The sequence below is a fragment of the Podarcis cretensis genome (assembly GCF_951804945.1).
Source record: "Podarcis cretensis genome assembly, chromosome: 7".
In the NCBI taxonomy this organism is placed as follows: domain Eukaryota; kingdom Metazoa; phylum Chordata; class Lepidosauria; order Squamata; family Lacertidae; genus Podarcis; species Podarcis cretensis.
In genome coordinates, this window is record NC_137176.1 from 42,250,936 (window position 1) to 42,272,485 (window position 21,550).

A 21,550-nucleotide genomic window follows, 5' to 3' on the forward strand; every position below is an offset into this window, starting at 1 on the left:
TGCTGCAGGAAGGGGGATATTCAACCTTTTCCCAGAAGATGCTGTTTGCTGCAGGTAAAAATAATAAAAAAGCTATAGTTGGATAGATCTAGGAAAGACATTCATTATGGGAAAAGGTTAAACACCCTCTCAGACTTCCAACACTTCCTTACCAAGCCTGGTTTAACATTGTTTTAACTCTTGTGTCAAGAGATGAGTCTGAAGTAGGGATGAAGAAGAAAATTTATTCAATTCTCATTCAAAGCCGAAGCAATCAAATCCACATTTTTCAAAATATGAAAACCAAAACACAGACATCTTTCAAAATTCACAGTTCTCTGAATTTTGTGATTCAGTTCTATAATCAAGCAGTGTTTACCATTATGCTGAAATAGGCATAAAAATGACCATACTGGTGAAAATATCATACAAAACTGCACATTATAAGAAAATCATTGCAAAAATGTGCTTTTTAAAAAAAATGATTTTTAAGGCAATTTGCAAACTGTTGCAGAAATGAGGAGAACTGAATTTAAGATTGGAAAAATGAAAAACATACATTTACATATCCCTCCATTCCTGGTCTGAAGGTACGTATGCTACAGTTCTACTGCCAAAGCCAATTTGGCCCTGTTAGTGGCTGGATAAGAAACTCCTGGAAGTTGAACAGAGGCTCCTTGGGAACGGAGTGAGCTGTGAATAAAATAAATAAGAAGCTGAAAATAATGTTGCTATCAGAGGAGAAAGCTATCTTTGGAAGCTTTTTAACAGAAGCATGATTATTGAAGAGCTGAACAGAAATGAATTAAAATATTTGCTGGGTGAACAAAAACGTGGGAGGCTTTGTGCAAAAGCATTAGAGGCAAAGCACTTTAATCTGTAAGATGAAATCACTTTTCAAATGGAGAGATAACAACGGTGGGCCTTTTTAGCACACCACCACCCCAATCCACTCCAGCAAGCTTCACAACAAGTATGTGAGCCTCCACATAAGGACTGGCTTGGTACATCACATGAACCAGCTAAAAGGATTTTTCTTTGTAGTTGGATTAAACTTTGAGTTGTTACCTTTTCTGCTTGCATGCCCAGGCCCAGGGAGCCTGCCGCCCATGAAGCTGGGGGTGTGGAAGCAAAATAGCTACTGTACAATGTTCTTGGAACCTAACAGGCCACAATTTTTATTGATTACAGATATAAGTGGGCTTAGGCATTGAGTTTATCCTGGAATAACCAGCTCAAATGCTGGCTGATTAGCATTGGGGTCGATCTTCAGTTAGGATTGCCCTATGACATACATCAAATGGGAACAACCATCAGGATTGCCAGCTTGGGGAGTGCTGTGGTCCTCAGCCCCTGTCTGTGCATCTGGGACTCAGCTACATTCGTCACAATAATACATTTTGAATGTGTTATAAACATCCAACACCAGATCATGCCAGAGAGCAAAAAGGAGTTTACGGTATATGGATTTTTACATAAGGTTTTTCTTTTTCTTTTGTTGTAATGATTTAATTTCCGACTTATAGTGTTTTTAACCTGTGTCTAGATCCACTCTCAGACAGAAGCACCTCCCCTAGGACCCCTTAAATGGGATATCCCATTTCCTTGGAGGTGGAAAAGCAGTGGCTTACAAACCCACCCCCTCCACCCATGACTAAGTCTCATACCCAATTCCTTGTCCGCCAAAAGTTGTGACAATTGCTATGAAGTAGCAAACAAAAAAACAACACCCCCCCCAAAAAAAACCAGACAGGCTCAATTTGTGTGGAGGAAAAATTCCTCCCTGGCCCTGAATACAGCAACTGATACTTCCACACCACAGACCCACACAATTTCCTCTGGGTGGGTCTAAACATGCAAACGAGGGAGGCTGGGTGATCCGAAACCAACTGCACTGCCAGTTGAGGGGGCAACAGGAGTCTCTAATCAGCTCCACCCCAGGGGCCCCCACAATTGGTCAAATTTGCAGGTGGGCCTGATTCAAATCTCATGGCTGGTGGGAGAGAACATGATGTCTCCCACTGGCCATTGGGATACTGGACAAGAAGAGCCCCAGCAATGGCAGCGAGCCGTGTGGAGCCGCAGCTGCTGTGTCACATTGAAAGGCGCCTGGGACTTGTCTTCCTCATGGGCTTTTAACAACAGGCACACACACTGACACAAAGCAAGTGAAACTTTGCCCCTTCTTTATCTCCATGCCAGGCTGGTCTTAATTAGATTTCTATTTTCTTTGACTCCATAGAGTTGTTTGGCACAAAGCAGATGAATTATTTTTAAATGACGTTTCTTCAAGGCTGCAATAACACAACCATTGCCTTTCTCTCTGATTTAGATGTTCTCATCTATTTCTTACGCAAGGGAACTGTTCACTTTTTACAAACAATTTCACTCCTAGCAGTTGCCATCATGCTGACCTATGTGTTGCTTCTTTTGCTTGGGAGAAAAAGTACTGAATTGTAGAAGAAGAGTTTGAGAAAAGAACTCTTCACCTCTGTGAACGTTTCACAAATTCCTTTTTCCAGCAAGACTTGTTACAGACATTTCCCCGTCCTTTGTGAAATCTGTGCTGCAATCACTGGAAGGTATGTATAAATCTCAATTGAAATATTTATTGCGTTTCTCCCCACGCTTCTCTTTGAAATGATTGTTTCATCTCTCCATTTACTTTCTTGGCCTTTCTGCAATTGGGTCCACATGGAGTGGGCATCTGAATCTTTTTGCAGACATTCTGGCTAGCCAGCTCACTTCCTCTATATGAAACTGGTATCACATGAAGTGTACAATTGGCATAGCTCTACATGTAGGAGCTAAGCCTGCCTTCATTTACAAAATGATTCCTAAGATTTCTGGAGAATTATACTACATAATTATTTCTGCAATGCAACAGAGACAGTACTGAACCATCGACCCAACTCTACTGAGTTGCTTCCAGATAACCTGTTTACAGAGCGTTCATTCTAATCTCCCTGCAGGGAGATTAGACAACAGCTTTAACAGCTATTTGTGGAGTATTCATTCTGTTTGCAATGAGGTTAGCTGATGCTGCATCAAACAACATTATCGCACATTTTCCCCATCACTTTCCTTATCACAGAAAGTCCAATTTGGGGAGGACAGGGTAGTGGGATTACGGCACAAGAACTGCAAACCAGTTTTCATTGCACAACCTTAACTTTACAGTATGTGATTGAACTCCACCAGAAAATGGCAACATTATTGAAACTCTTTTACATTTATTTCCTTGAGCTGCTCATTGCTGCAACCAATCTCCCTACTCCCTAACCCCACAACTCTGCTCCCCTTGTTCCTTGTGGATCTCCTAAATGCCAATGATTTATGTGTGGGCAGAAGGCAGGCTGGAAACGAGGTGGCATAATACCTCGGAAGCTACAATCCCCTTGGGAACGTGCAGAGAGTTCTTCACATCACCTTCAAGTACTTAAAAGTTGCAGATCAAACAATTTTGAAAGAGAGGGGAGGCAGACTGGAATGTGTGGCCACTATTCTATGAAGTTATATGATTCCCTCATGATCTGAAGTCAGAAACTTTGTTCTCTGGTGAGCAGAGATACTCACTGCTTTGACTTCTTGTTCAGTAGTAGGTTTTGAGGAGAGAGAAAAAAATCTGTATCATAACGGTGAAATCCTCTTTTAGATGAAAATGAGAATGACTTGTACCGGCCTTCTAATAAGGACCCTGATATTACACGGTGAGGCAGAAAACCAACTCCAGTAGCCTCACTACTGAGTATTTTATTTTTCTCTTTTATACTAATTTGTGACTGTGAACTTAGAGGCAGTTAGTTAATGCATTCAATAAATCAAAAGATATAATTTACCCCCCTGGATTCTACCATTTAAGGCTGCGGTTTCAGGGTTGAATATTTGATTGCTTCCTCATAAATAGCCTCCACAGAGGTAGCTCAGTTAGCCTGTTGTCCAAATGATAAATAGCCTTGTGGCAACTTAACATCTAATAGATTTATTATAGCATACATAAGCTTTTGTGAACCAGAGTCCACTTGGTTTCACAAGGTATAAGAAAATTACACATATAAGAATAACGCCTCCCATAGACTATAGGTTCAGCTTGTAAACATGTGTGACATGGTGCACATTGGAACACACACAAAAAAATTAATTTCACTGAAATTAAATGACTAACAAGACCTTGGGTCACAACAGATAACTTGAAGAAGATTTTGACCCATTGTGTGACAGCTACCAAAAAAAAAGGCAAATTCCATGTGAGGAATCATTAGGAAAGGAATGGAAAATAAAACTGCTGATATCACAGCAGCATTATACAAATCTATATTGCAACCACATTTGGAATACTGTATGCAGTTCTGGTTGGCTCACCTCAGAAAGAATATTGTAGAGTTGGAAAAGGTTTGGGAAAGGCAGCCAAAATGATCAAGGGGATGGAATGACTTCCCTTTGAGGAAAAGTTGCAACAATTAGGACCTTTTAATTTAAAGTCAAGTAAAAGATGACATGATAGAAGTTTATAAAATTATGCACAGCATGGAGAAACAGAGAATAATAGAACATGTGGACATCCAACAAAGCGGAATGTTGGAAGACTCGAGACAGATAAAAGAAAGCACTTATTCATACAGTGCATAGTGAAACTATAGAAGTCGTTCCCACGGGAGACAAGGATGGCCATCAATCTGGATGGCTTTAAAAGAGGATTGGACAAATTCATGGAAGATAAAGCTTTTAGTGGCTGCTAGCTATGCGCTGCTCTGCTTCCCAAGTCAGAGGATGCAAAATGCTTCTGAATACCAACTGCTGGAAACCACAGGAAAGGAGAATGCCCTTCTACTCATGTCCTGCTTGCAGGTTTCTCGCTGGCATCTGGTTGACCACTGTGAGAACAGGATACTGGACCAGACGGGCCATTAGTCTCAACCAGCTGTCTCGTCTTAGGTTCTTATGTAACTTTCTTCTCCTCTTTCTTTGGACTGGGAGACATTGCTAAAGGCCTGCATTAACAGGCCTTTATCAAAGAGTTGGTCATAACCTAGTTGCAGTTCAGCAATGTACAGAGAGCCAAAGGTCCTCACATCATCTGCTGTAGCCCTATTTAGTCATTCATTCTCCCTCTCCCTCTCTCTATCACACACATACACAATTGCCATCATGCAAAGCAGAATGTAGGGATGAATTTGTTGGTTGGCCCAATCCCTATTGCTCGTTCCTGCCCCCATTCCTGCAGCCCCTCAAGTGTTGGGGGTTGAATGTCTGCAGGGAGGAGTCCGTTTTGCTCAAGCAGGCTCCCCATGTGGTGTAAAACCCCTTAGTGGAGACAGCAACTAAACAGGATGTGTGTTTCCTGGTGCAGAGCTCTGACAGCTGCTCCTCACAATGTCCTCTCCGCTTTCCAGATTTAAGAGATAGCTGCTGTGGGAATTCTAGCGTTGCCAGTTGCCAATGTCCTGGTGAACTTTGGGGAGGTGGGAAGAAGACTGCAGAGGACCAAGATAGTGAAGCAAGACATGTTACTACCCTCCCACATACACTAATGATTTACACGGTTGTTGTATGCATATTATTACCCGGTTAACTATTTCCAGAAATATTAGATGTCCCCACTTCATGCTCATTCCTCTTCTGTGCTACTTATAATACAAACTATTAACAAGTCCTGCTTCTTAAGCTATTTACTGTCAGATTCAGATAAGTGGCAATCATGCTAACTATGAATGCAGGAAAGTAGTACTGTATACACTTGTTGTGCTTGCATAATTTATTCTTTACTAAGAATTTGGGTTTCCTCAGCTCTGGAACTGCAATTTTTGATGTTACATTTATATTCTATTTCCACCAGTAAACATCTCTCTCTCTCTCTCTCTCTCTCTCTCTCTATATATATATATATATCTATCTCACAGCTTGGCATTTTAAAATACTCAATTTATTGCATTCTTATTGCTCTCTGTAGGAAAAGGTTAAAGATGTGATTTCAGTAATTCCACTTGGGCCGGCTATGCTCACACAGACAACATTAAGTGACATTTAAAAAGCCAAAATCCAGTCTTCTTGCAACTTCCAAGGCGGAAATGCTTTCTCACTGATGATATATTTGTGATGGAAAGATTTTGTTAAACACTGCAAAGATGTCTGTGGTTTTTCATGGAGACTTAATAGCTACCATGGCTGCATAACACACTATTTGAAGGCATATTACTTCCCTCAAAAAAATCCTGGGAACTGTAGCTTGTTAGGGTGCTAAGAATTGTAGCTGTGTGTGAATAGCAATGAAAGTTCTAAACAATTTGCCTTTTTGAAATGCTTAGCAGTCTGGTTTTTAAAAAAGAAAAGATTTGATTACATATTTTAAGGGGATGAATGGCTGACTAGCATGTGGCATTTTAGGAAGGCATTCCATGTTATTTTAACAGAGGGTGGCAAGCAGAGTACATTCAAAGTAGCCTTAAGAATAGATAACTTGATTTTTTAAAAAATGATTAAGAATATGTTTTCAGCATATTCTTTCCTTGAAATAAAAGCAAGCTAACTAAACAAAGCATTTGTGATAGCTGTCGAACCACAGCATGAAACTAATCAGCAATAAGAACGCTTCAAATACCTCCCAGCAACTTAGATTCACTGAATGAATTCTCTCTCAAACAGCAAATCTGTGTGGTGTTCAAACAATGAGCTAATTTACTATACTGATTTCCCTGTGATTATTATTTATGTACAGCAGAGAATGTTCCACATGAACTCATGGCTCAACATCAAGGACACACTGTTCTAATTTATTATAACCAGAGGGTTGAAGGATATTCCTAAAATGAAATGATGAAAGTTTAGCAGGCATGTGCATCCTGCTGCCTCCAGTTTCTAGGCACTGTGCTGATCTGAGATAAAGCTCAATGCAGTGAGGGGACATGACAGACACAGATGTTTCTGGAAGTCCTGGCTAAGATGGGAAGTAGTTAACTCCTCCCTTTCCTGAAACACTATTTGCATTCCTTTCAGGGCTGGCTCCAAAGAGTAGTGACGTTGAGTAGTTGCTGACTTGAGCTTTACAAAGGCCCCACTATCCAAACAGCAGCATCATTTCTCACTTCATATGAATCACCCATATAGATCAAATGCACTTCAGAGTACTTTCAGTTTGCACAACCCACCATTTTGTTGCTAATGGTCTGTGCCCCAGGGCCCCCAAAATCCTTTGCTGGCAAATATATGTCCTTGGAATAAACATTGTCAGGTAGTATATCACCATCAAAAATGAGCCTCCCTCCTTTTCATGAAAGGCCAGTGTCCCATACTGTTCACAAACTGTTCTTCATGAGAATCTGTGTGAAACCCACTTGACATTTCCACACATAAGTAACAGGCTTGCCAGCTATTCCTTTTTTTCCCAGCAATCCCTCTTGTTTTCACATCATGCCCCTTACTCATGAATACAGCTGTTTGTGGAACATAATGGATGGCTCTGAAGTGTTTCAATATGCTACTGCTCCAACTTCCATAGCACAATGTAACGCATATACCAGGGGTTCATCCTGACTCCATTTGAAATGATAGCAGCATTGAATTCAATTCATTATTTTGACCAAAGGATCTTTCTTGATTACCTGGGGCAAATTACTACCACTTTGTCACAGTTCCCAGACTTTTTCTGGCTCCTATTAGAATAACTGGGTCCTGCCAGGATAATGTCTCTGCCATTCGAACAATGTGATGCTAGCAAGTTCAGATATGCCAGATACTAGGTCCAAGGCTGAAATGGTAATTAGTGACTCAGATTTGCTTTCTATTATATGTTTCTGAATCAGCTACTAATCTATGGGTAGTGGGATGGACTCATGAGATTAAGTATGCATTAAAGTATAACTCATTTGGGCTAGGGAATGAGATTTTTGAGGAGCGTTGTGTCATCAATGAGCACATTAGTACAAAAGCTACTTTATTATGAACACTGGAAAATTAGTGTGGGGTGTTCAAATAAGGCTTTTAAGATGCATGTCTCAAATTCTACATGGGAAATATTGGGGAAATTAAATTAAAGCAATGCAGGTATCTATTGCTGCTATTAACTCTGCAATCTAGGACAAAGAAAGTTCAGCTGCCATTTTCAAAAGCCTGACTTGTGCTTTAAGCAGCACTCCATGGGAGCAATCAGAAGCAACTTCTGCAAGTCACCTCCAAGCTGAGTTATTATTCCAGCCCTGTTATATTCATAACAGAATAGGAAGTGATCAAAATTCCACTGAAATCTAATGACAAAAGTCCTGAACCTTCTCAGATGCAGGCATCCAGCTGTTTTGGTGATGATTCAAGTGTGAGAAGAAGGTTCATGTCTGAAATTTTCAAGCTGAGCAATTTACTCCAGTGTCAATGGGGACAAGTGTTTCTGGTGATGTTCTGAATGATACAGTACTAATGGAGCAAGAAGCAATTCTTAAATGCAGCATAATTATAACTATGTTACTAGATTAAGATAGAATATGATCTTTGTGAAATGTTTCACAATGTAAATCTATCCCCTTGGCATTGTAGAGTACTTTACTGTAGTTATTTTGCAATACCTAGAAAAGGCAGAGAAAGTAATCAATAGGTAGTCATTTTGCAATATATCATTCACACCTAACTGTGCAGATCATAATTATAGCCGTACATTATCTAGCCTGTGCCTAGAGGTCAAAAGAACAAAAACTGACAACAGGCACCACCAACCATGAGAAGAGACTAAAAGATCAATGAAATGACACATTATCTAGAAGTAAATTGTAAGGACTTAGGAAAATTAAAACATGAAGCTGGTGGGGGGAATAAACTGTTTAAAATGTTCTCAGAGTTTTCCGTAAGTTCTACTTTCTGAATACATTTTTGGGATAGAACTATATGAGCGAAGCATGGCATTAATTATGTGAAAGCAATTTAAAAAATGTAAATAGGGAGTGAACCAAGCCAGATCAAGGCCATAAGAGTGACTCCTACCACAGTCCCAGAATCCTACCCCAGTTCTGATGTTTGTGGTGGGTAATGTATCAGTAGTAAGGTATGTAGATCAGGGATGGGGAAATATCTGGTCCTCCAGGTGTTGTTGGACTATATATCTCCCCCGACATCTCTGACCATTGGCTATGCTGATTCGGACTGACAGAGCCCCAGTAGTGTTGGAGGGGAAGAGAGCAATGCTTTATTAATTTGTTTGCCTGTGGCTATGCTTTTTTAACCTTGTTGAACAGCAGCTTTAGCTGGTTTCATTCAAATAAACAGCTTTCAGAGTAATGTGATTTAAAGTACATTGCTGCCTTTATAGTCCTAAACCTTTTCTGAGTCACTTGAACTGACATGGCCTCAGGGGACAAGTGCCTTTCCATTTTCACACATAGCCCAGTGTCTTATTTTCAGTATTTATTGACCTCTTAACTTATTGAACCTCATTTCTAGTCTGTATTAAAACTGAGCGATAGATAGGAAATCTCATGGGATACTTATATTAAGTGTCTCAAAAGTGGCAGCTCTGCCTCTTGTATTTCTTTGCCTGTTAGCTTTTTAAATTCATGAGATCATGGAGCCCAATAAACTAGTACATGAGCAGTACGTGTCTCCATGTGCCCTAAAGCAAAATAGCCTATTAAAGAGGAGTGAGGTGCCATTTTCAGATTATCTTATGAACAATCTTCTGGGGACTGTATTCCAGTAGTGGTTGGTGCTGGAGGCAAAATGCAGAGTTGAACAGAGGAAAAGTGGGCAGAGCAACAAATGCGGCTCTTATGTACCTTCATATAAGGGTACATTCCAGACATGCAAGACCCAGGGATTTCTACACAAACACACATCTCTCTGTCTTCCATCCTGGCAAGTAAGAGACATCGTTTCTAGTGTTGTACAAACCACCACCCCCTTCCCACAATCTGATTTGGGCCTGATTCAGTGATCTGTTTCCCCCTTGTCTGCCTGCCAACTGTTATTCTAAAGCAGCAATGCAGCAGCAAGCAAAGGCTATAGCAGCCAAGTCTGCTGCTTGTGGCTGGAAAGCCAAACAGGATGTATGTGACTGTTGCCATGGAAACAAAGGGGCAGTCCATTCTGTACTGAGCACCGGATGTTAGCTCAGTGTGTGTGTGTCATATGACCTGTACAGGATGTACATGGGTGGAGTTTAGAGTTTCTCTCTGTTTGTTGAAGAGAGCAGACATGTTTTCTCTTTTACTGTTTGACTGCTGAAGACAGGAATAAAACATGTAGATACATTTCTGTCTGAGTCTGATTCCCCTCCCTGGGGATATGCTGGAGAGCAGGGAGGAGGAGAGCAGTTGGTGTGTTTTTCTCACAGCCTGAGGAAAATCGCCGGAACGGACCTCGTGTGTTTTTCCTACCGGGAGTCGCCGGAGGGAGGTCGAAAGAATTCAGCCGGTGCCTGGAGAGATAGGCACATACCTCTGACCGGCCCTGAATACTGACATTGGTAGCAGAGGACGGTTGCTACGATCCATGGGAGTCTGCATCAAGGAGGCTGTATTCATCCCTCTCCATGGAAGCCTGAGATGGAAGCTGATTCTCTGCAGCTAGAAGCTGACCAGAAGAAGCTGAAAGCCAAGCTACGGAGCCCAGGTATGAGATTTTCGGGCTTAAGAGTGTGAATGCAGATGGATTAATTCTCTGCTTCATGGGAGCAACGTTTGGGAAAAACAGCTCCGAGAGAGAAGAGTCTGCATTCCAAACATTCCTGTGGTTTTTCCTGTCCAAGGAAAGGAATGTGGTTGCTTAGCAACGCAGGCCAGTTTCAAGATAAGGGCTGGAAGTCGTGTTTTGACTAGGCCTTACAAAGGAACTGTGAAAGGGGACTTTCCAAGCGGCCAGTGTTATAGCTGCCAGGTGCACAAAGTGTAAACAAGCCAGCTATTGGATTTTAGAGGCTTGTGTTTGAGAGTCAATGCAAGGACTCAAAATGGATGCCAAGAAGGGAGTTTTGCCTTCTCCACCCCTTTTGACCAGTGACAATTATGCATCTTGGTCTATTAAGATGAAGGCCTTGCTGCAGAATCAGAGACTGTTTAGGGTGATTGAGAACCCCATCCCTGCAGCACCAACGCCTGTTTGGGAGTCACAGGATATGAAGGCCAGAACTGCTATAATTCTGTGCGTGTCAGACTCTCAGCTTGTTCATATACAAGATTTAGAGCACGCGAAAGATGTTTGGGACACGCTGAGAAGGACACATCAGAGAGATGCAGGTTCTTCAGCGTTGCTGTATTTTGAAAAGCTGACTAACCTGAGGCTTGCGCCTGATGGAGATGTTCAAGCGCACCTGACGGAAATGAAATTTCTGCGTCAGCAGATGGTGGAACGCAATTTCCGTCTGCAGGAGGAAGTGTTTTGCTTCATGGTGATCAACAGTCTGAATCGGACTTACAAAACGGTTGCCAGTCAGCTGGGGTCTCTCCCAGCGCAAGACTTGACTTCGGACAGGGTCTTTGCTGTGGTCCTGAACGAACATGACAGACTTGCTGCCCTGGAAGTCAAGGACAGGGGGAGGGAAGAACGGAGTTCTAACACCCCCACTGCTGTAGCTACTGGAGGAGACGCCGTAGCTTTGAACGTTGTCCAATGCCACAATTGTGGACAGACTGGGCATCTTCAGCGGAACTGCAGGAAGCCACGTCAGAACATAGGAGCCAAGGGAAGCTCCACGAAGTCTGAGGCGTCAGGCAGAAGTCATGCCAAGTCACAGGCGAAGCCTGCAAAGGCTTTGATGTCCCTAAAAGCCACACCACAAGTGGGGAATTCCTTCGTTTTAGACACGGGAGCGACGGTTCACATGACCCATCGCAGGGATTTGTTTTCGTCGTTTAAGAAGCAAAGCTTCGTTGTACAACAAGCCAACGGTCGAGAGCTGGAAGCCACCGGAATTGGGACTGTGTATCTTAAAAGTCAGAACCTGACTATAAACGATGTTTATTTGGTTCCAGAGTTGAAGTACAATCTGCTCAGCGTTTCGCAGATTGCCAAGAAGGGACTAAAACTGTCCTATGATGATCAACACTGCGAGATCTACAAAGATGGAGAGTTGTATCTTTCTGCCATAGAGAAAGATGGACTGTATTTGTTGACTTTTGATCAAAGTGATTACATGGAATGTAATTCTTGTGATTCTAACATGATTTCTTTTGCAGGTGTAGCCAAGAAGAACACCAAGCAGGTCACCTCGAGGGTCGACAAGGCATTTCAGCGGGTGTATGCTGATGTGATTGGTCCTTTAGCACCATCTAGAGGCAATGCAAAGTATTACCTAATATGTGTTGATTCTTTTACAGGTTTTGTCTGGATTTATCTTTTGGAGAGACCGAAAGAAGCCTTAGAAAGGTTTAAAGAGTTTTGTGACAAGGTTAAAAATATGCATGATGCTGACATAGATTGTCTTTGCACAGATGAGAAGCCAATTTTTCTCTTACAGGATTTCCAGAGGTTCCTGAAGAAGAAAGGGATTAGACACAAAATTGCAGCTTCCGAAGAAGCTTGGAACAGATGTGTTTGTGTTAGGGTGAACAAAGAATTGCAAAAGGGAATGCATGCGCAATTGCTTAGTTCACATCTGCCACATGAGTACTGGGCTGAGTCGCTAATGTCATATTGTTACACGTGGTTGAGAAAGGTTTCAAAAGACGTGGGATGTTCTCCTTTTGAGAAACTGTTCCACAGAAAACCTTCTGTTGCCCATTTCAAGGTTTTTGGGTCTCATGTGAGGACAGAAGCTCCGGGTGGAGTAAAGAATGCCAGAGGCATTTTTGTGGGTTATGAAAAGGGTCTCTACAGAGTAATTTTGTCTGAATCTGGTAAGGTGATTCTCACAAAATTTCTAGAGAGTGCTCCTGAACAGGAGCGAGTGATTGTTCACACATCTCCCACAGGTGATGATGATGATTCTGATGATGATGATGATGAGTTTGATCTTATTGAGTTCAGTAGTACTGATGATGACAGCGATAGCTCAGACAGCTCAGTTGTCACAGTCACTGAGAGGAAATCTCACATAATGACTAGACCCTCAGAAGAGGAGGATGAACCACTGATTAAGCTTAGAACTGGTTCTCCAGAGAGTTCAGAGGCTGAACCAGAAAGCAAGGGAGAGCAGCACCTCTTACGTAGGTCTGAGAGAGCAACGAAGGGTGTACCACCCAAGAGGTATTCAAAGGAGTTTGCAAACCTAGCTATTGCATGTGTTGCTGTTGTAAACGACCAAGGTCAAATTGAAGCTGTGTCTGAGTCAGAGACAAAGGCACAACAGAGAGTTGTTAACCAAGGTAATGCAGAAGCATTCATTCCTTGGAAGTCACACAACCAGAGAGGTACATTGGTAAAACCAATGGCGGGTAGTTCCAAGGGTGGAACTGAAACAACAGGGGAGTGTTATAAGTATAACAACTGTTTGTTTTCTTCTCTGGATGACGCTTTGCTCGCAGCACGCATTGATACTTTAGGGGGAGTATGTTATTCTAAAGCAGCAATGCAGCAGCAAGCAAAGGCTATAGCAGCCAAGTCTGCTGCTTGTGGCTGGAAAGCCAAACAGGATGTATGTGACTGTTGCCATGGAAACAAAGGGGCAGTCCATTCTGTACTGAGCACCGGATGTTAGCTCAGTGTGTGTGTGTCATATGACCTGTACAGGATGTACATGGGTGGAGTTTAGAGTTTCTCTCTGTTTGTTGAAGAGAGCAGACATGTTTTCTCTTTTACTGTTTGACTGCTGAAGACAGGAATAAAACATGTAGATACATTTCTGTCTGAGTCTGATTCCCCTCCCTGGGGATATGCTGGAGAGCAGGGAGGAGGAGAGCAGTTGGTGTGTTTTTCTCACAGCCTGAGGAAAATCGCCGGAACGGACCTCGTGTGTTTTTCCTACCGGGAGTCGCCGGAGGGAGGTCGAAAGAATTCAGCCGGTGCCTGGAGAGATAGGCACATACCTCTGACCGGCCCTGTCTGCCTGCTTGTCTGGGGCTGGTTTCTGCAGTAGCAGGGTAAGTGCCCCAAGTTTTTGATATGATACATTTGCCCCACATGACTTACTGGCATACGCAAGACAAACTGCTGGTAAAGAGAGACACAGAAAACAGCACACAGCTGTCTACTCCTCTCTCCTCCAGCACATCTTCCAGCAATGTGATTGCACAGTGCTGGGTGAGATTCTAGCCCTAGCTCCCAGCGAACAAAGTTCTGCTCCTCCTTCCCAGCTCCCCACCTTGGCATTCTTCTTATATGGTGGAGAGCAGAGCAGTGGCGGAGGAAGGGGGCCTGCCCTGGGTGTCATCCCGGGGGGGGGTGACATTCAGTGCACCGCCCACCTGCAACTCCCAAGCCTACTGTCCTCAAGCCACTGGGGAAGGGGGGAGCTGCACCACTTTGCCAGCAGTCTTCCCCCTTCGTTTTAACAGCTCGGGATGGGATTCCCAAGCCTCCCCCGACTCCCAAGTCGGGAGTCAGGGGAGGCTCGGGAGTCACGGGCAAGTGGTGTGCCATTGCCCTGTGCTCCCGGCTGGAGGAGGCAGGTGACAAAATGGCGGGTGGCACTCGCCACGGGGCCTGCACCGCGCCCAAGCCACACATCTCTTCTGGGAGTGACGTGGTGGCTTCGGTGCCCGAAGGCTCCACACTGTCCCAAACGGTCCAGCTGCCACCTCCCCCTCAGCTGTAGGGCGGCTGACGGGGAGGAGGCACTCAGACTCCTCAGAGGCCCTGCAAAGCATCCTGCCCCAGCTGGCTCCGCCCCCGGCTGCAGGGCGCGTGCACTGCTCTGTGCACCCGAGCAGCTATCCTGCACCTGGGAGGGCACCCTTCATGCCCCGCACCCCTTGGGAGCACACCCTCCCTGAGCAACGCAGGCATATGCCCCGCCACTGCCAAAGAGGCTTCTTTCATGTGATTTTGCCGCAAGGTGAAGTCCCTTTATTCTTAAAAGGTAAAGGTAAAGGGACCCCTGACCATTAGGTCCAGTCTTGGCCGACTCTGGGGTTGTGGCGCTCATCTCGCTTTGTTGGCCAAGGGAGTCGGCGTACAGCTTACAGGTCATGTGGCCAGCATGATTAAGCCGCTTCTGGCGAACCAGAGCAGTGAATGGAAACGCTGTTTACCTTCCCGCTGAAGTGGTACCTATTTATCTACTTGCACTTTGAAGTGCTTTCAAACTGTTAGGTTGGCAGGAGCTGGGACCGAGCAATGAGAGCTCACCCCATCGTGGAAATTCGAACTGCTGACCTTCTAATTGACAAGTCCTAGGCTCTGTGGTTTAACCCGCAGAGCCACCTGCGTCCCTTTAAATCTCATCTTTTTTACCCCTGTTTTATTCCTGTGATTATTTGCTGCTGACATGGTTTCTGTTTTCTCTGTTTTATATTGATTTGTTTTCCTACCGCTTTTTAAAATTGCATTTTAAATGTTATGGTTTTCCTGCTGTTTTCGTTACCGTATGCTGTGCATTAGCCAGAGAACAGTAGTTGTTGTGGAACTAAGAAATACTATACGTAAATCAATTACTCTATTACCTAAGGGAGGGACACTTTTCGCAGGTGGAAGCAGCCGGGAGAACAATACATTATCTTTTCCCTGGCTGCTCTTTTCCACCTTAAACCCGTCTCCACTGTCTCCCTGCCTCCTAGGATTCCAGTATTGAACAATTCGAGTTTTGCCCAGACAAATGGTGGCAGGAAATGGGTTCAACACCTTCTCCCCTGCCATTTCTCCATGGAAAGGGGAAAGCACATTTTCTCTCAAAGTTGCTTTTGAAACAAACAACAAAATCCCTAAAATTGGCCATAGACTTTGTTACACAAGTTTGCATGTAGTGTGCAATTTGCTCCTAATGAAGGTTTTGCAAGTGATCAGCCAGATGGCATCGTTTAAATTGCAGACATCAATATTTACAGATTTTATATCCAGCAAATGTAAACAAGGAACACTGGAGGTTTGTGTAGCAATAAATATTGTATTAATTTCTGTAGCAGCTCCAATGTTTGTTCATATAATTTGCTTCTAATAATATCATCAGCCATGTAAGAAGTGCCAGGATTATAAAAAGATGCTGAAGCTTGCCAGGAAGGGAAAGGGAAAACATTTTCATCCAACCTTTTTGAGCCTCAGACTGCAGACTTATGATCATATAAACTTGCCCTAGAGTTTCATTGTAGAGTTTCATTCACCATCAAGATCAGTAAAACTTATTTCTGACTGAACATGAACATAATCAGGCTCTGCATGGGTTTAAAATCTGCTTCCACCTACGTGCAGAATTGGCCATTTCTTCCTGTTCAGTTTACTTATGCCTAATGCAAATATTTTATTCTTTTCATTAAATTAATATCATAAGTCTCAGGATATGAAGTTTTAACACATTTGCATAAGGATTTTTTTTTTTATCCCTGAAATTAGGTTAGTAAGATCATGTGAGAAATGACATTTGCCTGTCAATCTTCCATGGTGTTTCTTGTAACTGCTCTGTGATGGGGTGAGGTTTATATTAGCAGGCTAATTTCTGGCGTTTTTTCAAATTGCAGCATCTGATCAAGCTGAGAAAGCTTCATTATTAAAGAAAGAAAATAATAAATTTGCTTTATGGTAACTTTCTCCGGTAAACGATCACTATAATAGTGAGGTGATAGATATTCACACATATGCAATTTACTAATAATGTATACATACACATGTGTACATAGAGACTAAGAGAGAGAGAGAGAGATTCGCACACAATCAACTAACAGCATGAGGGCAGAGTAGGGCCATAGTCCCCGGTCCTGTCCTCCCAACATTGCATCCCTACTAGCCCATTGTCTACATGTTGGGAGAGCCAATGGCCATGCCATGTCCTAGAGGGGAACCTGCTTAGGCTTCTCCTAGGATTTATCAGGTTCAACACAGATAGCAGGTTCTTCTCTACGAATGTTTCTTCACAATATGTAGACAGTGGAAAGTGAAGATATGATCTCCAGCTTATTGGATCATCTCCAAACAATTCGTCCCCAGGTATGGGAAACCTCTGGCCCACCAAATGTTGCTGGACTTCAACTCTTATCATCCCTAACCATTAGGCATGCTTGCTGATGGGAGTCTCACAACATCTGGAAGAAAACAGGTTCACCATCCCTTACCTAAAGAGACATTGACTGGCTATTCTGAATTATTAACCATCTCCCTAACAAAGGAAGAGTTGGCTGGTTGTAACAATATATTATGTACGTATGTACGGTGCCTTCCAGAAGTTGCTGGACTACAACTCCCACAATCCCTGAACAATGGCCATGTGCTGATGGGAATTGGACTCCAGCAACATCTGGAATGCACACTTTGCAGGTCGGAGTTAGACATTACAAGTTAAGAGCATTTGCAGATGACCTAGTATTGACCTTGCAACAGCCAGACACTAGTACTAAAAGAGTATTAGAACTAATTGAAATATTTGGTCGAGTAGCAGGTTTTAAATTGAACAAACAAAAAACGAAAGTGTTGGAAAAAAACTTAACAATGGAAGAAAGAGAGAGTTTTCAGAATGAAACAGGCCTGGAAATAACAAAAAGGGTAAAATACCTGGGGTTAAACTTAACATCCAAGAATGTGAATTTATTTAAGGATAATTATGAAAAAAGTTGGGCAGAGGTAAAGAAGGATCTGGAAATATGGTCAAGATTGAAACTTTCCTTGTTAGGCCGAATTGCTACTATTAAGATGAATGTATTGCCTAGAATGCTGTTTTTATTCCAGACGTTGCAGATTTTGGACAAGATGGATTGTTTCAAGAAGTGGCAGAAAGACATATCAAAATTTGTCTGGCAGGGCAAAAAGCCCAGAATTAAATTTAAGATTTTAACTGATGCAAAGGATAGAGGGGGGTTTGCCCTGCCGGACTTAAGACTTTATTATGAATCGGCAGCTTTCTGCTGGTTGAAACACTGGCTACTTCTTGAGAACACTGACATTTTGGACCTGGAAGGGTACGGCAATAGCTTTGGTTGGCATGCATACTTATGGTATGACAAGGTAAAGGTGTACAAAAGTTTTAAAAACCATATTGTGAGGAAAGCATTGTATAATGTTTGGATTAGATATAAAGATCTGCTGGAAAGTAAAACCCCTAGGTGGGTGTCACCAATGGAAGCTAGGGAAGTAAAAAAGCTTAATATGGACCCTAAATGGCCAAAATATCATGAAATTTTAGAATATGATGGTGAAAGGGTGAAACTTCAGAGTTATGAGAAACTAAAGCCTAAGGTTCGAGACTGGTTGCATTACCATCAGATAAATGAGACATTTAAACAGGACAGAAAAATAGGATTTCAGAAAGAGAAGTCAAAATTAGAAACAGAACTGTTGGAACCCAATACTAAGAACTTATCAAAAATGTATAACTTGCTGTTGAAATGGAATACACAGGATGAAACGGTGAAATCAGCAATGATTAAATGGGCACAAGATATTGGTCATGATATTATGTTTGCTGACTGGGAACAGTTATGGACCACCGGTATTAAATTTACGGCATGTAATGCTTTAAAAGAAAATATTATGAAAATGATCTATCGGTGGTACATGACCCCAGTCAAGCTTGCAAAAATTTACCACTTGCCTAATAATAAGTGTTGGAAATGTAATGAGACTGAAGGCACTTTCTACCACCTTTGGTGGACCTGCCCAAAGGTTAAAGCTTTCTGGGAAATGATCTATAATGAAATTAAGAAGGTCCTTAAGTGGACTTTTCCTAAGAAACCAGAGGCTTTCCTCTTGGGCATGGTTGGCCAAGTGGTGTTAAGGAAGGACAGGAATTTTTTTATGTATGCCACTACAGCAGCAAGAATTCTACTGGCAAAGTATTGGAAGACGCAAGAACTACCTACTCTGGAAGAATGGCAAACAAAGGTGATTGACTTTATGGGATTGGCCGAGATGACGGGCAGAATCCGTGACCAGGGGAAAGAGACAGTGGAAGAGGACTGGAAGAAATTTAAAATATATCTTAAAAATAACTGTAAAATTGAGGAATGTTAAGATGTCAGGGGGTAAGAGGTAAAGAATTGCAGCAGTAATCAAAAAAAACTAAAGGAATCTTTATGAAAGGGAATTAAGATAATGGACCTAAGGGTTGCTAAAGAACTATTAAACAAGGATGCAGGGATGGGGAGGTATGGGGAAGTCAAAAGAAAGAAGGGTATGAAATGATGAGATTGAAATTATACTGTTTTGTATTGTTTTTGTTATCTATCTGAAAAATGAATAAAAATTATTAAAAAAAAAAATGGAATGCACACTTTGGCTACGCCTGGTGTAGCCAGATAGTTTGCTCTGTATCCACTGTGCTTCCCCCTGCTAGTTTAGGAAGCAATGAACACATGACGTTAGCCACAATCCACATATATCCTGTATCAATCTTATCATATCTTATTAAATGCTGTGTTTTGATGCAATTTCCCCCAGACCAGCTTTCATCCGAATTGAGAAAAGGATAACCTTGCTGTGGTTTAAGACAGTAATGCATGCACAGCCTTTGTGACTTTTTCCATCTAACTGACATGGGCTAGAGCACAATGCCTCAATTACTTGGAAAATATTTTTACTCCTCTATATTTATTCCTTTACACAGTTTTGCTCTCACACGTCCCAGATGAATATCTGATCAGGGCACTGTACACCTCACAGCAACAGCTAACATTTCAGCAGAGTGAGCCAACCAACCATATTGCTCTGAGCTATGTGGGTTCTGTTGCTTCTTCTCAAGCTTGAGTCATACATGGATTAGGGAGCAGGCAACTCCCAGTAGCAGCCAAGAACAATACTTGCAGAATGCTTACATTTTCTAGTCAATATATGTGAACTCAGTCTAAGTTTTCTGTATATTTCAATTTGGTGTTTCTCATTCCTTATTGGTTAACCATTTTTCCAGGTTTACTTCGAATGGTATCGCCATAACAAGATGCTCAGCTGGACACATTGGCTGTTGCAGAAGGTCAAGCCACAGTGAGTACTGAAATCTATGTGGGTTCAACCTCATGCATCTTCCCTCACCAAAGGTTGCAACCATGAAGATCGACCGAGGTTCTGAAACAACAAGGCTTCTGGGACAGACAAATGCTCCTCCATCGGAAAACAACAGTGAGCTCTCAATGAACACCTCCGACTGTGCACAAGTCATTGTGCCAGAAGAAATCTTCTTCACCATTGCCGCTCTAGGAGTACTGGAAAACCTGCTGGTGCTCATAGCAGTGGGGAGGAATAAGAATCTGCATTCACCCATGTATATTTTCATTTGCAGCTTAGCTGTTTCAGACATGCTGGGAAGTTTGTACAAGACTCTGGAGAATATCCTCTTCATCATCTTCTGCAAGATGAGATACCTAACATGTCAAGGAGCCTTGGAAAAAACAATGGATGATATTTTAGATTTCATGTTTATTCTATCTTTACTGGGATCCATTTTCAGTCTGTCAGCCATTGCAGCTGATAGATATATAACCATCTTCTACGCACTGCGGTACCATAACATCATGACAATGAAGCGTACTTTAGTGATCTTGGTGGTCATTTGGGCATTCTGTGCTGGGAGTGGCATCGCAGTGGTCATTTTCTCCCATGAAACAGCTACTGTTGTGTCCTTCTCTGTCTTCCTGTGTTTCATGCTCATTTTTATCCTCAGCCTCTATATTCATATGTTCCTGCTTGCACGCTCTCATGCCAAGAAGATTGCTTTGCAGCCTACCAGCTCGGTTCACCAGAGAGCTAACATGAAAGGAGTCATTACTTTAACTGTCTTACTTGGGGTTTTTCTCTGCTGCTGGGCCCCTTTTGTCCTTCATATGCTTCTGATGACATTTTGCCCACAAAACCCCTATTGCATTTGCTATGGGTCCATTTTTCACGTGAATGGTATACTGATCATGTGCAATGCTGTGATTGACCCCATGATTTATGCATTTCGAAGTCCAGAACTGAGAAGTACATTTAAGAGATTGTTCTGCTGCCGGAAGCCAAGCTGGTCTTAACCACTGGAACTTCAAAAACAGCATGCAGAGCAACCAGAGCTGCACTGCCATAGAACCATTTGCTTTGTCTTGTAGTACAGTGGTACCTTGGTATTCAAACAGCTTGACTCCCAAACAAATCAGCTCCTGAACGCCACAAACCCGGAAGTGAGTGCTCCAGTTTGCAAACAGTTTTTGGAAGAGATATTTTAGTTAAGTTTTAAACTAAAATAGGCAACAATGAGAAAATGGTGGAAGTTCATTGATTGAAAAGCTTCAGTAGAAAAGATAGAAATGAATTTAGACTTAATCATCCAGGGAACAAATGTTTTTTAGTTGAAGACAGCTGTTAGTCATCAAAAGCTCTGCCTTGTTATAAAACACATTAATGTGATTTCTATTAATTACAATTAGTTACACTACTTCAACAGCAGGATCTAAAAACATGGTTAATTTTAGGCATTTCTGAAATCATCTGTAATGTCAGACATTTGAATATTGAACTCCGTATTCTAAACTTGTATGAAAGTTCTACTTCTGACAGTGTACGCAGGAACATCCACTGTGAACTTAGCATTTTGTCTAGCAACATTCAACTTAGG

At 42.3% G+C, this 21,550-nt stretch overlaps 1 protein-coding gene across 1 annotated transcript; it reads left to right on the forward strand.

The window, feature by feature from the left end:
• The first annotated feature begins 2,398 nt into the window (after positions 1-2,398).
• MC2R (melanocortin 2 receptor) lies at positions 2,399-21,126 on the forward strand. The gene is made up of 2 exons (XM_079982985.1): positions 2,399-2,561; positions 19,874-21,126. The coding sequence occupies exon 2, from the start codon at positions 19,980-19,982 to the stop codon at positions 20,967-20,969; it is 990 nt and encodes a 329-aa protein (XP_079839111.1). The 5' UTR covers positions 2,399-2,561; positions 19,874-19,979; the 3' UTR covers positions 20,970-21,126.
• The last annotated feature ends 424 nt before the right edge of the window (positions 21,127-21,550 follow it).

Coding starts and splice junctions, on each gene's coding strand:
- MC2R (XM_079982985.1), top strand. CDS start 19,980: ATGCATCTTCCCTCACCAAAGGTTGCAACCATGAAGATCGACCGAGGT.